The sequence below is a fragment of the Crocodylus porosus genome, unplaced genomic scaffold, assembly GCF_001723895.1.
Source record: "Crocodylus porosus isolate Cpor-Errol unplaced genomic scaffold, CroPor_comp1, whole genome shotgun sequence".
In the NCBI taxonomy this organism is placed as follows: domain Eukaryota; kingdom Metazoa; phylum Chordata; order Crocodylia; family Crocodylidae; genus Crocodylus; species Crocodylus porosus.
This window is the reverse complement of record NW_017728913.1, coordinates 10855374-10875215: the sequence shown is the minus strand read 5'-3', so window position 1 is coordinate 10875215 and position 19842 is coordinate 10855374. Positions and strand designations below refer to the sequence as shown.

At 41.7% G+C, this 19842-nt stretch overlaps 1 protein-coding gene across 1 annotated transcript in view; it reads left to right on the top strand.

Moving 5' to 3' along the window:
* FBXW7 (F-box and WD repeat domain containing 7) overlaps positions 1-19842 on the top strand; it is a 255063-nt gene that overhangs the window by 114306 nt on the left and 120915 nt on the right. Inside the window, exon 3 of the mRNA XM_019534476.1 lies at positions 14290-14847. Coding sequence (XP_019390021.1) covers positions 14359-14847 — 489 coding nt within the window. The 5' untranslated portion in view covers positions 14290-14358. The remainder of the gene's footprint in view (positions 1-14289; positions 14848-19842) is intronic.

Sequence of the window (19842 nt, the reverse complement as noted above, 5' to 3'; positions counted from 1 at the left end):
GCATCTGAACAGAGGTTTTTTCCATGCATCAGCTCAATTACATATCAGATTCTCCTTGCTTGTTGACCCATAGTCTCCCAGTTTTCTTTATTTAGGAAGGCACTGTTCTCTTTTTGTCTTTATCATTAATTTGAGTTATGAAAAATGGTTATGTAGAAAGAGCAGGATTCGGCAACATTTTGCTACAGTGGACCACTTTAGCAGAGCTTAGCTCCACTCACAAGTCATTTCCAACCTGGCCCATGCCCCCAGATCCAAAGGCACGCAACTACAATCACTGTTCCCTCCCTGTATTGCTGCCAATGCTTCTTTTTCCCTCTGGATTTGTGAAGCCCCTCACCACAGAAATATTGCCAGAGCCCCATGGTTCCGTGGCCTGGGTCCAGTTTTTGTGGGCTATAGGTTGTAGAATAAAATAGAGGATATTAAGTTACTCCACTGCAGAAGCTAGATTTTTGGGTCTGGCCAAAGATCTCGCTGAATGTCTTCAGTTACTTCAGAGTTGACTGAAGGCCATCTTTATGCAGCCATGATCTCCAGGGTGGCTGGGTTCAGTTCTGTCTCCATTACAGGCTATGTTTTAACTTTCTCCAAGAAATTGTCCCCCTGTGTTGCCAGTTGTCTTTCTGATAAAGTTGTGATACAAAAGCAAGGACAACCCATAATTTGGGAAAAGTACCTAGAAACAACATTTTAGGCTTAGTGGACAGAAAAAACAGAGACAAAGAAATCAGTTGAGTGCCCTACAAATCACTTTGTGGTTTGCAGACGAAATATCTTAATGAGAGTTCTTACAAATGCTGTTTGCTTTTGCCTTCGGAGCAGTCTGCATTAATAATGAGCATTCAACTTGGACATTATTTACATAAGTATTGTTCTCCTGTTGCTGCCACAGGCAGCAACCTCATGCCAGACGGAAGAAGAGCAGCCTGGGTGTGAGCAGCACAACTTAATGCACTGCTAGGAAGTGTGAGATGTCCCATCAGAAATCACACCATTAGTTGCATGGGTGTGGTACAGGTAGGGCTTGGCAGTTGGGATGCTAGCAAGTTGGTTTAGGTAGCTTGTTTTGAGGATGTCTTGGGCTCACACTGCAGTGAGTATTACATTCAGTCTTTAAATCAAGACTTAAAATGAAGATGAATTTATTGCTTCCCTAGGTGAACTGCTCCAGTGAATAATTATACTCACAGTTAAGAATGTCTAGTTGGCATTTTTTTAACATTAGCTTCTGGCAACTGGTTCTTGCTCTGTTTTTGTCTGTTAGATTGAAGGCCCAGAGAGTAGGTGTTTCTCAGTGGTAACCAAGTTGCTGCATTTATTCTTTTTAGTGGGGAGCAAGGAATGGGGAGGAGAGCAGGAAAGGTGGCAGGGGAAAGCAAGTGGTGGGAAGCAGCCAAAGGCATTGCGGGGAGGCTGAGGGCTGCAGAGGGCAAGGGGCAGGCACAGGCAGGGAGGGGGGCAGGTAGTAGAGGGGCAACATGGCAGGGTATTACAGGCACAGGCAAGGGGTAAACGACAGTGGTCTGTCTGGTCCCTCAACCCCTTCTGCTGCTTTCCCCACTATAGCAACGGGGGGACAAATTTAAGATGATCCTCCACTAATTAGATATTATACACGGAAAATTATAACAGATATATAATTATCCATGTGTAGATTCTGATTATTAAGGGAGTAGTCTTAAATTTGGAATAAACTTGGATTCGGGTAAATATGATAGTATGAGGATTTTGAATTTGTGGAGAGGAGAAACAGAGTATAGATCCTCAGATATGTCTAACATTGTCAGAGTAGATGGAGAGCGATGTGACTTTACGAGTAATGTTTTGGATCAGCTGACCCTTCATGGAAGAGAGAAATAACGCAAAAAGAACAGAGTTACCTTCTGGGCAAAATGAAACCCTGCCAATAGTTGGCTTTGTGAGGCAGTATATATGTAGAAGTAGATAGGAATGAGCAAAGATACTTATCTATGGGCAAGAGGCAAAAAGAATAATAAAGGAAAGATAAAAATGAGAGAAGAATAAACCCACATTTAAAGATATAATTATAACTAATATTATTATTAACTATAATATAATTATAGTTTTAAGTCTGCTAGCAGCCATTTACACCACAATTATGTTATTAGAGTGCATTATAAATTCTAAGTTAATATGACTATACAAATGTCCATTTTAGAGTCCTGTGGCAGGCCAACGCATCTTTTAGAATGTATGTTGAAAGTCAGCTATTGGACTCCTTAGGCTAATATACAGTGGATCTGGTTAGTCTCTGGGGTAATGTGTCCCTATGCTCTTATTAGTTGGCGCACTGAAATTTTGCCCGAGTCCCATTGACTTGACTTGCACACACACAGCATTTTGGCTTAATCATCACTCATTAAAGCATAAGTAGTCATTTCCAAATATACATGCATACTTAATCCTAATGGAACTTGCATCTGATAATTGTTTGGCTTGAAATGCTCTGACCCTATGCTCTCCATGGCACCTATCCAGTCAGCTGATGCTTGTGGAGCATTACATTTTTTTTCAAGTTTTTTTAACTCAAAAAGACCCAGATCAGCTGTACTGTAAAATTGCCTTCTATTTTGTGGTGAGTGTAAAGCAGCAGTCCTTGATTATTTTACTCCCCCTAACCATATAATTCCTATGTAGTAAGCACTCTGAATTTTTCTGGTAGTAAATTGTACGTTAAGCAGTTATCTGTATAAGCATTCAGTTCTCATACAGTTAACCAGAGTGTGGCACTTGGGATTTTTGGTGATATATTTCTTCCTTCATTATAAATGTAAAACCCTTTTATTGCATGGTGTGAAATGTAGTGCTTACCATATAAAAGTTGAACATGGCTAACTGCTGATGACTAACCACTCTTAGATAATTAGTCATCATTACCAATCCCCATGGAGTAACGAATTGACCAGAATTTACTGTAGTTTTGCTCAGTAATGGTAATACTTGTAAGTAATTCTTCAGAATCATCTGAGTTTTTCAGGAAGAAATATAATCCAATAGTAGTGTCACCTGCTTGTTGTGATATTGTCATCTGTTCCACTTGTCTTAATCCTAATAGGTGCCTCTGCTACTCGTGTGCTGTGGTTGGATAGTAGAAACTAATTCATATGAGTCAGGTTGTAACCAGCTTAACTGACTGCGAGTTACCAATTTAAGGATGAACTACGCAGCATTTTGGAACAGTTTTTATCTCAAAGGATACTACTTCTCCAAAGAGCTGAAGCTCATCAGTGGTCCTGTGCAATGGATCAGATAAGCAGCAGTCTTTGAAATAAAGCCACAGCAAAATACATTCCAAAAAAGCTGGTGAGGATATGCTGCCAGTAATCCAAACTTCTTGACCTTTATAATGGATGGAAATATTTTGATCAGCATAAAATGGTCCTAGAACCCTTGTTACTACTGGGTTGAGGAAGAAGCCTGTTTCAGGGAAAAAACGCCGACTGCATACTGAGTTATATTAACAGAAATATCATTTGCAAATCAAGGGAGTCTATTCTGTTCAGCACCGATGAGGCCTTACTTGAAGCATGTATCCAGTTTTGAGCCTCATGCCTCAAGAACGATGTGGACAGAGGCTGACAAAAATGATTAGGGGCCTGAAAAACATGAAAAAAGTCAGTAAGAACTAAGGTTATTTAGTCTGAAGAAGAGAAGGCAGAATCAGGGATTTGATAAGTTGTCAGCTACCTGAAGGTCATTTACAGGGAGGATAAAGATGGACTTTTCTGCATGACTATGGGGGGATGCAACTAGAAGCAATAGCCTCAGATTACAGTAGGGGAAATTTGGGTTGTAGATTAATTAGGAGGAACTTTCTGACTATGAGGGTAATCACAATTGGAACGGGCTACCTGGAGAACTTGTGGAATGTCCATCCCTGGAAATTTTCAAAAGCAGGTTAGACAGACACGTGGCTGGGGTGGCTTAGTCAGGGATGATTCTGTCCTGAGCAGGGGACTGAACTAGATGGCTTTATGAGGTCCTTGCCAGTCCTATTTTCCTATGAATTTAAGTACTCCTGGTGCAGATGCTACCCCAAATGGCTAGGAGACTCAGAGATTCATTTGTTAACCCTGGCATGAGAGGCTTGCCAGAGACGGGGCTGAGGGCGGAAGGCATTTGTGGGGGTGGGGCCAAAAACATTTCTGCTGTGGAGATCCAAGAATAGCCCTGGGAAGCTACTGCAGCTGAAACAGGTCCTTGTGTCTAAGGCAGTGGTGCTCAACCTTTTGGCCCTGTGGGCCAGATGACTGGTATGAGGCCCTACTATGGGCTGGATTGGACCCTGGGGCCTGTCACTGTCACCTTCCCTGCTTGATGCACCAGGATTGGGTCCTGGGGGCCCAGCACTGCTTCCTCACATCCCCTGCACATCAGGATTGGTCCCTGGGGCCCAGTGCAGCTCCTTCACACCCTGCATACCAGGACTGGGTCCCGGTAGCCCAGCACTGACTGCCCTCCCATCCCCCTCCCCTGTGCTGGGTTGGATTGTAGGAGGCCATTATTGCTGTCTCCTGCCTCCACCTTCTCCCTCCCCTTTCCCCTGCCCCATGCTAGGTTTAGGTCCCAGGGGCCTGACACCACCCGCTCTGCTCCATGCACTGGGATTGGCTGTGGGGGCTCGGTTCCACCCCTCACGTCCCCTGTGTGCCAGGAGTGGGTCCTAGTGGCTAAGTACCACCCCCTCCCACCCTGCTTTGCTCCAGGATGGGGTTCCAGGGACCCAGCACCACCTTCTCCCATCCCCCATGTGCCAGGATTGGATTCCAAGGGGCCGGTACTTCCCCTCCCACCCCCCACTCTGCCCTGGGATTGGGCCTCAGAGGTCTGGCACCTTCTCCTCCCAGTTCCCTATAGCGGGTTTGGCCCCTAGGGCCTGGTGCTAGCCCTGCCCAGCACTGTATGCAGGGATCAGATGCCAGATCCAGTTCACAGGGCTTGGGGGTCACTATGGCTAGGGACAGACATTACACATAAACCGGTTTAAGTGATCAAAACTGGTTTAAACCTGTAACTGAGCAGATGCTCAGTGCACATAAACCAGATTGAAAATGGTTTGAGATAAACCTGGTTGAATGTAGCATCAGACTGAACTGATTTGTCTCAAACTGGTCTATGCAATGTCTGTCCCAGACCCCTTGCTGGTTTTGCTCTCTGGACTGGGCTGGGTGGGGCTCTCTGCTCCACAGCAGAGCTGACTCCTCCTCTCTGCTCCCTGGCTGGAGCTCAGCAGAGACTGCAGGTCTTTTCTGAGCCTGCCTGGCTTCCCCCTGCTCCCCCCTTCCCCTCTCCACTCCTTGCTAAGCAGGGATTGCCTTGTGCTCTCTGCCTTACACAGACACCTCTCAGCATTAGCTAGCAGACCACATGCTGGCTATGGTCTGTGCTGTGGCAGATGGAACAACAGCAGAATCAACAGGTAGGTGATAATGTTCCTCTGTTGTTTTCTTAATGGGCTGATAAAAACTGAGTGAGGGGCGATAAACACTGTGTTATCAATTCCCTGCTGGCTGGTCAGAAGCAGGAGGGGTTACCCCTCCCTAATCAGAGTGTCCTGCAAGGTCCTGGCTATACCCCCTCAGCTCAGCACTGTAGAAGGCAAGGGAGGGCTGCTCTAGCGCCCCCTGGCTTTTAGACTGAGCCACTGCAGGGATGCGCCTGCATTTCTGGGGTGTCTGTACAGTTACAAACTGATTCAGCCTAGCCAGGTTATACTAACCAACAAAGATTGAATCAATTCAGGCTCAGGGTTTTTGAGCGTCTGTCCCTAGCCCACGGGTCCAGAGATTTGGCAGCAGGGGAGCAATGCCATGGCACAGCAACCTGGAGGTTGAGCATCCTTGGTCTAAGTCACATAGGGATTGAGAGTTCAGCTGGGTGTTGGTCCAAGAAATATGTGAGAAGCAAAGTTTTGGGATAGTATCTTTTATTGGAACAACTGCATAGTTAGGGAGATGTTAGACAAGCTTTCAGAAAGTCAGGTCTTCCAACCATTTAGAAGTAGATCAGAGAATATTACTGCAGTCTTTCAGACTCTTCACTCCCTGTGGTGGACTATATAGAGGGCAGTCAGTATATGCTGGGCTGTCTGATCTACTTTGCCACATGGGCACGCTGATGAGTTTGTAAGGCCCATTTTATGTTTGATTTTATTGAAGCCTTCATATCCTGACCACAGTCAATTCAGGTTTACCCATGCCTTATGTGGCAGTTTGACTGGGAGAGTATGAGGATGGTTGTGTAGTATGTAGTTGTTGTGGGGTGTGTTGTTATTCCATTGCTCTTCCCACCTTCTCCGGGGGCCATGATGACAGAATGGTCTCTCCTGCTTCCTCTATGATGTTTCTGGTGGATACTGGTATGGGTTTTCTGCTTATTAGACATCTCTGCATTGGGTATTTTTCAATCATGTCATGTAGTGGAAGATCTTCTTGGGCTGTGGTTGCCAGCACTATTCCAGACCTCTTGGTGTTATGAGGGGGGATTCCTGCCAAGATGAACATGGTTACCTGTTCTCTGTATACCAGACAGCTACTTACTGTTCATAGTGCAGAATTCAGGGCACTGTTTAGTTTGCGGGTATGGGTGCTAGTTACCCACACAGGGAGGTAGTATTCTTCAGTAAAAGATATCACCACAAAGACCTTGTTTCTCTTAAGGGGTGAGAGGGATAGGAGATTTATCCAGCCTCCACAGCTGTCCATGTTCAGGAGCTTTTAAAGTTTTTTAATGTTCTTCCTCCTGGGCTGCAGGTTGTATGCTGCATCTCTTGAGAAGTGTAGCAGAGAATCTTACCCCAGCTGTATAAGGATTTGCCCAATAGAGTTGCCATATCATACACTTTTTTTAACACAATGGGATTAGGTATATGACCAGTATAAAATTAGTTATAGTGTCTTCAAACTGTCTTGTAACCTAAATTAGAACCTCTAAAGCCCTTATACAACTTGAAGTTATTCTGATAATATTATATTAAATTTGGCCTAGAGCTTAATTTACATTGCTGCATAAAGCAATGACTTTCTTCGTCATGAAAATTAATTTGGAGAGAGGTTAGTCTGAAGTCAGGCAGAAGGTGGGGGGGAAGTGGGGAATGGCACCTTAAAGACTAACTTGTTCAGAAAGGCATAAGCCAGTGGGGCTCAACCTTTTTTGGCAGGCATGCCACAACTTAAGCCCTGCACCCTCCCTGAGTGCCACTCTGATTCCTTTCCTCCACCAATCTACTGCTCTGCTTTCTGCTCCCTGCCCAACTTCCTATACAGAAAGGCTACTTGTAGCATGCATGCCATGGGTTGGCCACTTCTGCATATGCTTTCATAGGAAACTGTACTTCATCAAATTCCAGGAATAGTTTAGGAGAGACCAAAATATTTGTGCACAGAAAAAAAAAATTGCTCACGCACCACAGTTCTTTGGTTGGGACTATCCTATGACTTTATATAGCTGTATGCTTGGAAAACCTAGATTTTTGTTATTTGCAGAAGAGGAATTAAAAAGGTACAAATACAAAATTAAGAACCTAAATCAAGATGGAAATGTGTCCGTGAAGGCATTTTAATTATAAATGGTATGACAAAGTAACTGGAACTTACTATTTTATTTACTTTTTTAAGACCTTGGTTCTTTCACTTGAGAGAATTGAAATAATTTAAACTTGAAATGAGCAGTGGCCTCAGGGGACAGAGGGAATGCTGGTGGGGGTAGAGGGGAGGGGGAAGGCGAGGGAAACTGGGACATGTAGTTCCTGTGTGCTTGTTTGTGGCCTGAATAGTTGCAGGAAAATATGCGCTGCTTTATTGTTAGCCTTTGGTAGCTGAAAGATTTGCTTCTCACCTTTTGGAGAAAGGGAGAGAGAGATGACCATTGTGTTTTACTGGAAAAGAATGGTTTGTTTATCTTGTTGCATTTCACAAGTACTCATTTCCTACCTAAAGAGATGTTAAGCTTTTTAATGAATAGAGCCACTCAGCAGTTTTTAGTATATTTATTTAGATTAGATATCTCAGTAAATCCCAACACCCTATTAATAACAGTTGTAACAGTGGTGCTTTATTGTGGTTTATTGCTTACAATGGTCACATCTTTCCAATATTTCTTATTTCAAGGCATTTTCATTCCAAAGCAAATCCATTCACATTTTATGGTAAAAACATCCAATGCAAAATCATTGCTATGAGAAAATGAGTAGCTACTTACGCAAAAAGGACTATCATAACTTTGTAATTTTCCCCCATGAATAACATGTGTCCATTTACAAATAGGTCTTTGTCAAATATTGAGTCCCTTGTTTCAGCTTTGCAAGATAGGGTTATGCCTCTGATTCTTTATCATCTGATATGCTCTCTGCTTCTTGAGTGATCTAGAGTTTACTTATATTTTGTCAAAGATATGTTATTTTGGGGGCTGGGGAGAAGAGAATAAGAGATAAAGTATTTCTTTATAGCAAAGTAGATAAAAAGTGTCCAAAAGTTCCATTAGAAACTCATGTTTTGTTTGTTTTCCTAACTTCAGCAAAGTTTCTTATGTAAGTTAGGAATCACAACTCACAGTAGAGGTCATATCTTTTATTTGACCAGATTTTTGCAAAAAAAAAAATTATTTAAATTGCAAGCTTTTGGGCACATATATTGTGGCAAAACAGAAAGGAATATACAGCAAATTTGGTAGAGATGTAAATTCTTTGGAGCAAGAACCAGATATTCAAATTATTTTAATTATTTAACTGTTATGTTAATAGTATGTGTTGATGTAGAGAATAGAATTATTGAACACTTTAAAAGATCTTGCGTTCATCTTGCTCTAATTAAAATTTTGTCACAGAGGAAAATGGGGTAATGTGTTCACTTGTCCCTTTCAGGCACTATATTGTGTAGATTTATGGCCAGAGAGAGGCCATTATGATCATCTTGTTTAACAACATGTTCAACACAAGCCAAAGAGACTCAACTTCTGCATCAAGCCCAGGACTTTTGTTTGAGTTGTACTGTTTCTTAGATAGCCTGTACTGATGTAAAGACTTCAAGTGATGAACAGTCTGTTATATCCTTAAACAAGTCATCTTAGTTATTAATTACTCTCACAGTTAAAAACTTTCATCTGAGTTTATCCATCTTCAGCTTCTAGCCACCAGATTTTTTGTCTTCCCATATTAGAATTTTCTAGTGGTCATGTCACCTCCTAGCTTTTTCCTCAACACATTAAATGGACTGAGCATCTTCAGTCTCTCAAAAATCAGGATTTCACATCTCAGATAATTTTTGTTGAACCCTCTCTTTCTTGAACCCTCTCTGTAGGGCTTTGTTACTGAAGAGTGAAGGCAGGCAGCAGCTAGCATGGGGTCATGGGATTTCTGGATGGAGGGCTCTGTTCTCCTTCAGATTTTTGGAGATTCTCCAGACTTTGTTCAGCTCATAGTATGAGAAGAACAGTAACTGAAACAGTTTTTTTCTTAATTATCTAGTTGGAATTTTTAATTTTTTTTGACTGAAAGGAATAAATAATTATTTCAGTTGTAGCCTATTTGTGTCCATTTTCTGAAATGATAGAGTAGGATTTGATTTTAGTATCTTAAAGTGTTATTGCCATGAACAATTTAAACACAATTTTTTCAGGACAATAGTTGAATGCTGTAATGAAGCAAGAGAGAGGGAGAATGTGAATGTATCAGTTGGAGAGAGAGTGCATCTTAACATATTTAAGTTTGTGAGTTTAAGCTGCAAATCAGTTACTTTTGTGAATTGTGGTTTGAAATATAGCTATCAGCTTGGTTTTTTGAATGTAGTGTATATTGTTTAGATCTTAAATGTATCCATTTGGTGAAATTACAAGATCAGAGAAAAATAATACCCAAATTACATTCTGCATTTGTTCTTAGATATTGGAGGATAACCTTAAGTTAGAACCTTTTTAAAGGGATTGCAATAATTCCAGTCACTCTTTGATTTGCTGCTTAGAATTGTTCATCTGCTGGTTATCTGGTTTGCTTTTGAGGTCTTGTTTATACTGTGTATAATATAGTAGGGTCTAGTGATGGTTATAACCTTAAGAATATCAAAAACTACGTGTATGTAATTCAAAATTTTCAAGTATTGTGTCAACAATGTCACCGCGTAGTTTTAATTCGGAGCGTAAAAAGAAATAAACTTGTCTCATATTCTGCTAACATAAGCCTTCTTTTGCATCTTTTTTTAAAGATAAGTCTCTATTTCACAGAAAATACATCTTAAACCATTTAATGCTTTTTGGGTATCTAAAGCAGGTTAGAAGTGCAAAAGTGATAGTATAATACATTCTTATTAATCAGTTTAAAAATCTTTAGTTTAGAAAATGTGAAAAATGTTACCTAATCAGATGTCATGATGTTAGCATTATGAAATTCCTATTTAGGAAAGTGTCCTTCTGCAGTTCTTGGGTTGCTGAAAAATCATGGTTAATTAGTTTAACAGTGTTCTTCCTAGTAAAATCTTAACCTTGAAGCCTTACTAGGGCAGCCTTCCTACACAAATTGCTCTGTGCCTAGTATTTTGTAACTGTTTATTACCTACCTCACTTAAGCATTTTCTGTCCTTCCTACAGTAGAAAATGGTTGACACCTGATACTGGGTATAAAGATGGAGTTTTTTGCCTCTTTTATTCAGATATTTGGAGACTCTTGAAAAAGGGGAACATTTTAAAAGGGCACAGGTTGGTATGTTCAAATTGTTGTGGATGAACAAGCTAACAGTGATTCAAGTTCAGGAAACCTGCTCCAACCTTAACACTTTTTCATTCAGGATTAGGTTTGGAGCAGGTTTGCTGCATTTGAATTATTGTTAGCTTGTTCACAAACAACAATTAGAACATACCAGCTGCTGCCCTTTTGAAAGGGCTCCATGTATTTCTGTATCCACACCTATAATAATCATGATTTATTATGATAGCTGTACTTAGGGTATAAAATTGTATAGTAAAAAACAAATTATCGTATCTTATTAGGAAAGAAGAGTTGAGCGAAAGACCTACTTCTTATTCGCTGTATAGATATCCATGTTTAGCACTGAAATAAGACCTTTAACTCTGAAATTTGTTCTTAGAAAAAACTGATTTTAAAAAGAAAAATTAATTGCTTGTGTCCATTTTTACTTTCTGAATGCTTAAACTGTCACTGCAGAATTAAAACACGTTATATTTAAGGGTTTACCTGAACTGAGGCAGCATACAGGTGATTTTGTGGGCGGATCGCAGTAGTGGCCGCCATTTTCATGGGCTTTTCATAGCGGAGGTCCCCGCCCCCTTGCTTCCGATTGGCTGAGAGGCCCTGCCCCTCACCACTGATTGGCTGAGAGGACTGTCAATTGTGTGGCCCCGTCCCTTGCTGATGATTGGTGTAGGGGTGGGGCCATGCAATGGGTATCCCTCTCAGCGGCCGGCAGCAGGGCTCGCAGGGCAAAGACAGCAGAGTGGAGAGCTCTGAGACCACAACAGGCAGCTCGCATCTGCCCTCACCAACTCAGCTGCACTCCATTTAAAAGTGTCCCTACACTTGAAAATGGTGGCAGAAGTGCTTAAACTAAAGCTCATTTGATGAACTTTAGTTCAAGCACGACCGCTGCCATTTTTAAGCTCCAGGACTTTGATCCCCCAGGTTATGACCAGGGAGCCAGGTTTTTAGTTTCCCATGGAAAAATGGAGTAAATGATGGATTTTAACTTTTTACCAGAGGCAAACACAGATTTCTCATTTTACAAGAGAAGCCTATAGATCTTGCCATTTTGCAGTGAGCTCCTTGGAGGCTGACAGAGTTCCAGCTTGCAGGGAGCTGGGAGGAAACAGGAGGAAGGTGGTGAGCCAGGGGGCACAAAGTGCATGGTCATGCACATGGACCCAAACAGCCTGGAAAGCGGCTCCAGCAGGTAAGTGGGAGTTGCAGGGATTGAGGCCCTTGTAGAGAGGGACTAGGCAGGGCTGGGGCTGCTGCCCAGCTAGGTGGGGCTTGGGTCCCAGGGCTGCAGTGCGTGGCTGTAGGGCCCCAGCAGGGAGCAGGATGGGGCTGCAGGTGGCTTGGCCAGGGAGGGGGAGGGCCGGATCCCTGCTGTCACATGCACTCCTGGGGTACACGGGGGACCCACACCAGCCCCCCCAGATCTGTACCCGGGCAGGCACAGGCTGCAGGCTTGGGCTTCCACCCTGCTTCCCTCCCTTGGAGTCTCCAGAGCCTGGGGGGCATGACCCAGCGCAGCAGGCAGCAGAGGGGCTACACGGGGATCTCCTTGCCATGGCTTGCCCCCCTCCTCCCCCACTGCCCCAGTGATGTGCATCTTGTGCGTAGGGCTGCAGTGAGGGCAGCGGTGCAGGTCTGCACCCCTCAAAGCAGCAACAGGTGCAGGAGGTGCATCACCAGGATAGCAGGCAGGGTGAGCAGTGGCGAGGAGATCCCCATGTGGACCTGCTGTCCCCAGCCACGCTTGGTCATGCCTGCTTGGCTCTGGAGACCCCGGGGGAGGGAAGCGGGGCAGGAGTCAAGCCTGCAGCCTGTGCCTGCCCCATGTACAGGTCTGGGGGGTGTGGATCCTCCCTGCCTACTGGGACTGTGTGCAGCAGGAGGGGAGCGGGGACAGGGGACTGCGGACCCCAGGTCCATAGCCCTGGCAGCTGGGGGCCCCCTCTGGCAGGGCTGGGGGAGCAGACACTGTGGATGGGGGGCAAAGGGTCCCAGCAAGGCTGTGGGAGCTGTGGGTGGGGCGTGAGGGGCACCAGTAGGGCCAGGGAGGTGTGGGGGGGCCTTTAATTTTAATCACGGATTTTGGGCTCCCTCACCATAGGAGCATCAATCTGCTCCCCCTACACCCTTTCCTTCCCCTGTGCCCCGTTCCTTCCACAGACTTACCTGCAGGGAGCTGCTCTCCATGCTGCCTGGCTGCATTCCTGAAAATCAGTTATCAGATTGGTATCGGCAGATATGGCTGGGTAATAATCAGCTATCAGTGTTGGCCAAGAAAATCTTTATCAGTCCAGTCTGACCCTTTACCTGCAAAATACTGGTGCTTATATTCCCTATACCCAATATATCTCTGCCAACATTATTGCCAATATACAGCAACACTATTTACCACATGTTAACTAGTCAGAGGCTCCACCACCATTATTAAAATTTAGGCATGTACCCCTGGGCAATGTGACATGTATCCCTAGTTAGAAAACCTGTTACATGAATGGATCTGAAGGGATATGTTAAATGGACCTGAAGGCCCAGCTCTGATTGGCAATAACTAAAGGGGAAATGAACTCTTAGAAGAGCAAACCGTTGTCATCTTGTGAAACACATTATCACTTTATTAAAACTAACTTGTCTACAAGTCCCTGGATGTGGCAGAGTCTTCATCACTTAGTTCTTCCTTCACCTTTCCATACTCTCCTTCCTGAATTAATACTGCTTCCCTCCCCCCATATTGCTGTCATCTACCATCCCTGCAACTGATCCCCATCAGCCCATCTCTCTGACCTCTCCCTTGTTGTCCTTGAAATCTCCAACAGTTCCGTTGACCCATCTGCATTTTACTCAAGTCTTGCATACCAGGGTTCATGCAAACTTAGATTTGGTGGGCTTGGGTACTAATTGGATGGCCAGTGAACCACAGATGCTCATACCCCTGTAATAGCTACGATCTTTCTGTAACACACATCCTCCTCCCCCTTCTTTCCCCAGTGGTCCTTTCTCTCACCTGGAGTATACTTGCATCCCAGTGAGCATATTTCTAGCTGGGTTTTTAAGTGTCTGTTCTCCACTGAACTTTAGTGGAGTAGTTTAGTATTTTTATTAATGATGTAGTACTATAAAGTGATTGCTGATGGTTTTCACATAACACCAAAGGTTTGACTAGGAAGTAATGAAGTATATACTATAGAGTGTAAATTAGTGTAATCAAACTTTAGTTTTCTAATGCAGCAATTGCAAGGTCATATGTGTAAAAACAAAACAAAATTCCATACTTTCAAAGTTTCTGATTAGTGTCTGACTGTGTGCTCAGGTACAAATAAATAACAGTATTTCAAGCATCCTCTTAATAACTTTCCTTCTTTCAGTAGTTTGCTTCATTTAAAATATACTGTTATAAAATGTTTTTGTGTGCTTTTTCAGTTTGTTCACATGGTAGTTCTTTTGCTATTTTGTGCTTAGAATAGTAAATCGTCAGAAATTAGTTAATGAAATCATTCTGCTTATTTAAAAAAGAAAATCAAGTGTCCTTTTTTTGTAATTCCCCAACTTTGCCTTTGTCTTCTTAGAATGTGAAAACATTTGCATCTTCCGATAGTCTAGCCAAGGTCCAAGAAGTGGCAAGCTGGCTTTTGGAAATGAATCAGGAACTGCTGTCTGTGGGCAGCAAGAGGCGACGAACTGGAGGGTCTCTTCGAGGTAATGCTTCCTCAAGCCAAGTAGATGAGGAGCAGATGAATCGAGTTGTAGAGGAGGAGCAGCAGCAGTTAAGACGACAACAAGAGGAGCATATTGTACAAAATGGAGAAATAGGTGGAGCAGACCCTGGACTTGGAGACACAAGTGAATCCCAGCAAGAACAATTAGAAGAAAACAACAATAGACTTATTGCAGTGGATGAAGAATCCACTTGTAACCAAGAGGAGGAGGAAGAAGAAGATCATGCTGGTGAGCAAGAGGAGGAAGTGGAAGAGGAGGAGGAAATGGATCAAGAGAGTGATGATTTTGATCAGTCTGATGACAGCAGTAGAGAAGATGAACACCCAAACAATAATAGTGTTACAAATTCAAATAGTATCATGGACTTACCCATTAACCAGTCATCTCCATTCTACATAAAGACAAAGGTAAGAAATTTCACTTTGTTTTTTGTATTTTTACTTAGCCACTGATAAATCAGGATTGTATCAAGTAAATCACATATCTAAGTAATATCTTTTACTGAAGTGATAGTTTTGAATGGTCCAGGAAATATGCAAGAGGCAAGGATTTTTGTGCATGGTATCCCTTCTTGGGCCAACTGCGTCGTTTGGATAGACTAAAGTAAGTTTTTGAATGCAATACATTCTTCAGGTACCTAATGTATTCTAACCTGCTGGAAGAACACAATGCATTATCAAAACTTACCTAAGAAAGATATCTCTATTTCCAAGAATCACTGTGCAAACCATGCAGTTGGTCCAAGAAAAGATAACCACCCACACAAATCCTTACCTCATGCATATTTCTTGGACCAACATGCAGGATATTGAGATTCTCCTGTTATAATGACTTGTATATTTTTTACCTGCTAGAACCAAGTGCTTTTCAGAGTATTTTGATGCTTAGCATGGTATGCAGTGTTTTGCTTTCTTTGATACAATGAACAAAATCTGTTAACAAAAATTTAAAGCATAAGGGCAGAATGATTCTCAACTTTTTTTCATATCATAACCTGTGCTCTCATAACCTGTGCTTTCACAAAGATGCACTAGAGCAATGGTTCTCAAACTTTTTTATACCAGGACCCATTTGTAAACATCGATGGCTGGTCTTGATCCAGTGCCCCTCACTCCCAACCCTCTGCTTTCTGCCCCCAGACCCCCAGTGTGTAGGGGAGTGGGGGGTGTGGGCAAGGTGGGGGCAGGCAGGGAGGACCCCAAGCAGTCCCTTACAGGCTGGCAGTCTGCCTGCCTGTAAGGGAAAAACCAGTTTCCCACATTTTTCTCCTTTAAAGGAGAATTCATTTTTTAAAGTTTGTTCGCTACTCTTTCCTATATTCTTAAGACCCACAGGTTGAGAAACGCTGCGCTAGAGATTTTTCTTTTCAAAAGAAGCATCAGGGAAGCAGTGCAGTTGTGCCTATATGCTGTTAGAGGGATGCTGCTAATCAAAGCAACAGCAAAAACTAAAAATGAGGTTAAAGTAATAGGATGTACAGGTAAGAAGAGTGGATATATATGTACAGGAATGGTGCTCCTTGGGCTTGCCCAACAGATTTCCTTTCTGAGAGAGAGCATGTCTACACACACACTGAAAGGAAATATGCTGCTGCACTAATGCAGATAAAGGTACATTTTTTTATTTTGTTTTCCAAAATAAAAAAATATATTTTAGGTGTTATTAACTGTTATCTCTCTTTCCCAGATGTTTGTAACCTCTGTTGTGTTAACTTTGCTTACTTCCAGAAGTCTTTATGGTGATCTTTCTTGTATTTTAAGAACTAACAATGGAGTTTTAGATTTACATTATGAGAACCGTTCCAAATAATGAATCATAATTTTGGATGAAATGGCAGTAAAAATGGTAGGATGTCATTGTCAAATTTCAAGAGATCGTGTTGGCTCTTTGAGTGTCTTACAACTCATGATTCTCCTCCTCCAATTCTTTTTTCCAGGCAGTAGCGATGTAACTTGTAGTAGAACATAACCACAGCCAGTTTGAACTCCATGCTTAAATGAACTCTGTGCACCTAAGAAAACATTTAAATTTATAGAATCCACTAAACAGTCTTGAAAATAATGCACAAATGTAAAAAGCAAGAGAGAGTTAATGTTCTTTGACGTTGTTGCTTCTGTTTGTTAGTTTTAATTAATACAATTCCTGCTGTTTTTAAACAAGGCATACTGAATATAGATTAACTTTAAACTGGAATAGCGTTAAACCTGACAAATTTTGTGTGGGTCTGAAACCTTTCACAGTTAAACCTTTCTTTATGTTGTCTGAATCCACTTTGCATTTTGTTTCCATTCCTAAACGTAAAAAAATACAACTACTTAGCCAAAATCATTTACCAGATCTATTCCTAAATAATTTAACTTAAAAAAAATTCAGTCACCTCTTGTACTATTAATACTGCAGAGACTTCGCAAAAACAAATCTTGCACTCTGTTCAACTGATGTCAGAGCATGGATGAATTATATATGTAGTCACAGAAGGGTAAAAGTGTGGGTAATGAGCATTTCTGAGAATCGAGTACAGTATCTGTGAACTCTGCTTAATTGTGTGTGTGTATATATTTCTTGCTCTTAGCATTGTCAATTGAACCGAACTGCTGTGTGACTTGTGAACAGTAAGTGGAGCCTTTTTTATCCAAATAATTTCAGAGCTGAAATGATTTATTTTTAGGTTATCATATATACCTTTCCAGTTTATCACCTTCTGATGGTATAATCCAATTACTTAATGATTCTAATTGGATTACCTACCTACCTAATAGCTTCTGAACACTAATTAAACTTATTTTACACCATCAGCTTCAGTTGAAACAGTCTCCACGATCTGCTATTTATTGTTCGCAAATCAGCCCTGAGAACATAAATTCTTATTGTTACTGTATTCAAGATGCACCTCCACCAGTCCAGTTCAGCTAATATCTTGGGATGTTGCTGTGGCAATATAGACAAAATTTGCCACGTTGTTCATGCCTTCCGAGATACCAGGGGATCATAGTCTGAACAAGTAACCACTTAATATACAGTTCTTATCAGTGTTGTACTGTTCATATTAGCTCTTCAGTATCATTATTTTGTCCTTTTACTTCTTATTCCTTTCCTCTCAAACTGCCAAGTAAATTCTGCCTAACCGGACCTTTTTTGTTTATTGGCTTCGGGATCCTGTGATGCTAAGAAGAAATTGCAAGATTCCCACATAAGGGCACAATGTCTTCTGGTTAGGCCTGCCAGAAAATGTCTAGTTATTCTTGCCAGCAGCTGGATTATTATATGCACTGGCTTTCTTTGTTACTAGCTGGTAAATGATGTTGGTACTGTTTAAAGAAAAAAAAAACTTCCTTAATATTGCTTTTCCTTTTAAGTGATTGTGTAGTTGGAAACAGGGATGTTGTTAAATTATAGTGAATAAAAGAGACATACAGTTGTGGATGGGAATGAGCTGGTTTGAGATGTGCACTTATTTACTTATGGTAAGAATCATAAATTCATAGTTTATAGCGAGAGGGAGCCATGATGATCATCATCAACACTGGTTAAGACTTTCCAGAATTACAGAATATCTTCACTTATCTGAACATCAGCATTTTTTCTAACTTGTTAACTTGGGATAGTGTAACAGTTTGTTTTCTATGCCTTATTTAAATGCAGTCCTGTATCAGTGCTCTTACGTTTAATGCAGTACTGTAAGTTATAACTATTGTTATTGTATACTGTTCTCATAAGCTTTTTTTGTACGAAAATGTGAGCATGTTCTTAAGTTTGATTCTGTAATGCGTAACTATTTCAGTTACCTGATCACCTTTATCTAATCAGAATGGCTTTTGCAAAGGGGTTCAGATACCAGAGTATGTATTATAATTCCCATGTAAACTATGCCATGTTCTGTTTTTTTGTTTTGTTTTGTTTTTTTGAAAAAACACCCACTTCTAATTTTAAAGTCTCCAGGGATAGAAAAACCACTACAATCTATTGCAAATTATTGCAATATTAATTACTGTTCCTATTAAAATATTGCACTTTATTTCTAGTTTGAATTGTTATCTTTAAATTGTGTCCACAGCATTTTTTATACCTTTGTCTGTTGAATTGAAAAGTGCTTTAGTAGATTTCTGTTCCCTATGTATATGTTCATTCCTAAAACGTCTCTTAAGGCACACTTTCTGTAAGTCTGGTTTTTAACCATGATGACATTTTCTTGACTATGGCATATTGGTCTTTTTGGTTAGCAAATAAAATGTTCTCAAACAATTACAATTTTTTCATATTTTTCTCTTACTTTCGTTCTCCCAGCTAACTTGGCTTATTTAGGTTCATCTTTGTAAAACTGGCCCTTTTAAAAACACCAAATATATGCAATTATTGGTTTGGACTGTATTCAGTACAAACAGAATCATTAAGGCATGATCACTTGTGCAAAGTTGGCAATAATTTTAACTCTGTTGTTAATTTACCAGAAATTCTGTATTAGGATGAGGTTGGATACTGCTTTTTACGTTAGTAAATTGTCATTGTATCTATACTAGGAGTGGGGTGAGCAGGGAATCTTCAGACAGCATCAAGTTGGAAGTATGAATGGCAGCCTAATGTCAAACTGTTTCTGAGAAGGCACATGCGACCTTGAATTCTCTCACTTCTCATATCACTCCCCTCTTTTTCCAAATGGAACCCCTCTACTTTCATAGAAGAAGAGATTTCTGCTTAGTACTTCTCCTTTGCAGAGAGAGAGACAAATAATGGCTATTGATGGTTGGCTTTTGGTCATTCTATATGATATAGAAGTCAAATGTAAAATCCAAGTAGTTAAGCCTTTGAGGAGACGAGGAAAATTGTTAGTCATCCCCTAGCCATTGCTTCTGATCCTCTCAGAAGTGGTGGTTATCTACCCTTTCTTGCTATAGCCAGTGATTCTCAACAATGGCGATAAGGCACCCTGAGATCCTTTTCAAGGATGCCAGAGGGTGTCATGCAATGTTAGCCCTGTTAGATGCACAAACATGATTGACAAGATAAACTCAGATGGTGCATCTAGATGAGCACATGTGTGCCTCTTGCAGCATCTCAAACCCCTTTGAGATGCTGCAGGAGGCACATACGGGAACAAAAAAAAGGTTCTCCATGCTGCAAATTTGCAGCACAGGGAACAAGATTAGACCCCTGGATATCCAGGGGTCAAAAAATACCCCTGGGGGAAAAAGCCAGGCAAGGCACAGTCAGGGACAGTGCCCTGAGGCAACCAGAGGCTTGGTCCTCCACAGAGATACTCTGGAAGCCAGCCAGAGAGTCTCTATGGCTGGCCCTTGCCCTGGTGCTAAAGCACGCTGCCTGCCCATGCAGGGCAAGCAACAGTGCAGGCTGCAGGGACCTGGCTTCATGGCAGGTCAGTAAATGGTTGGAGGGGCTGGAGGAGG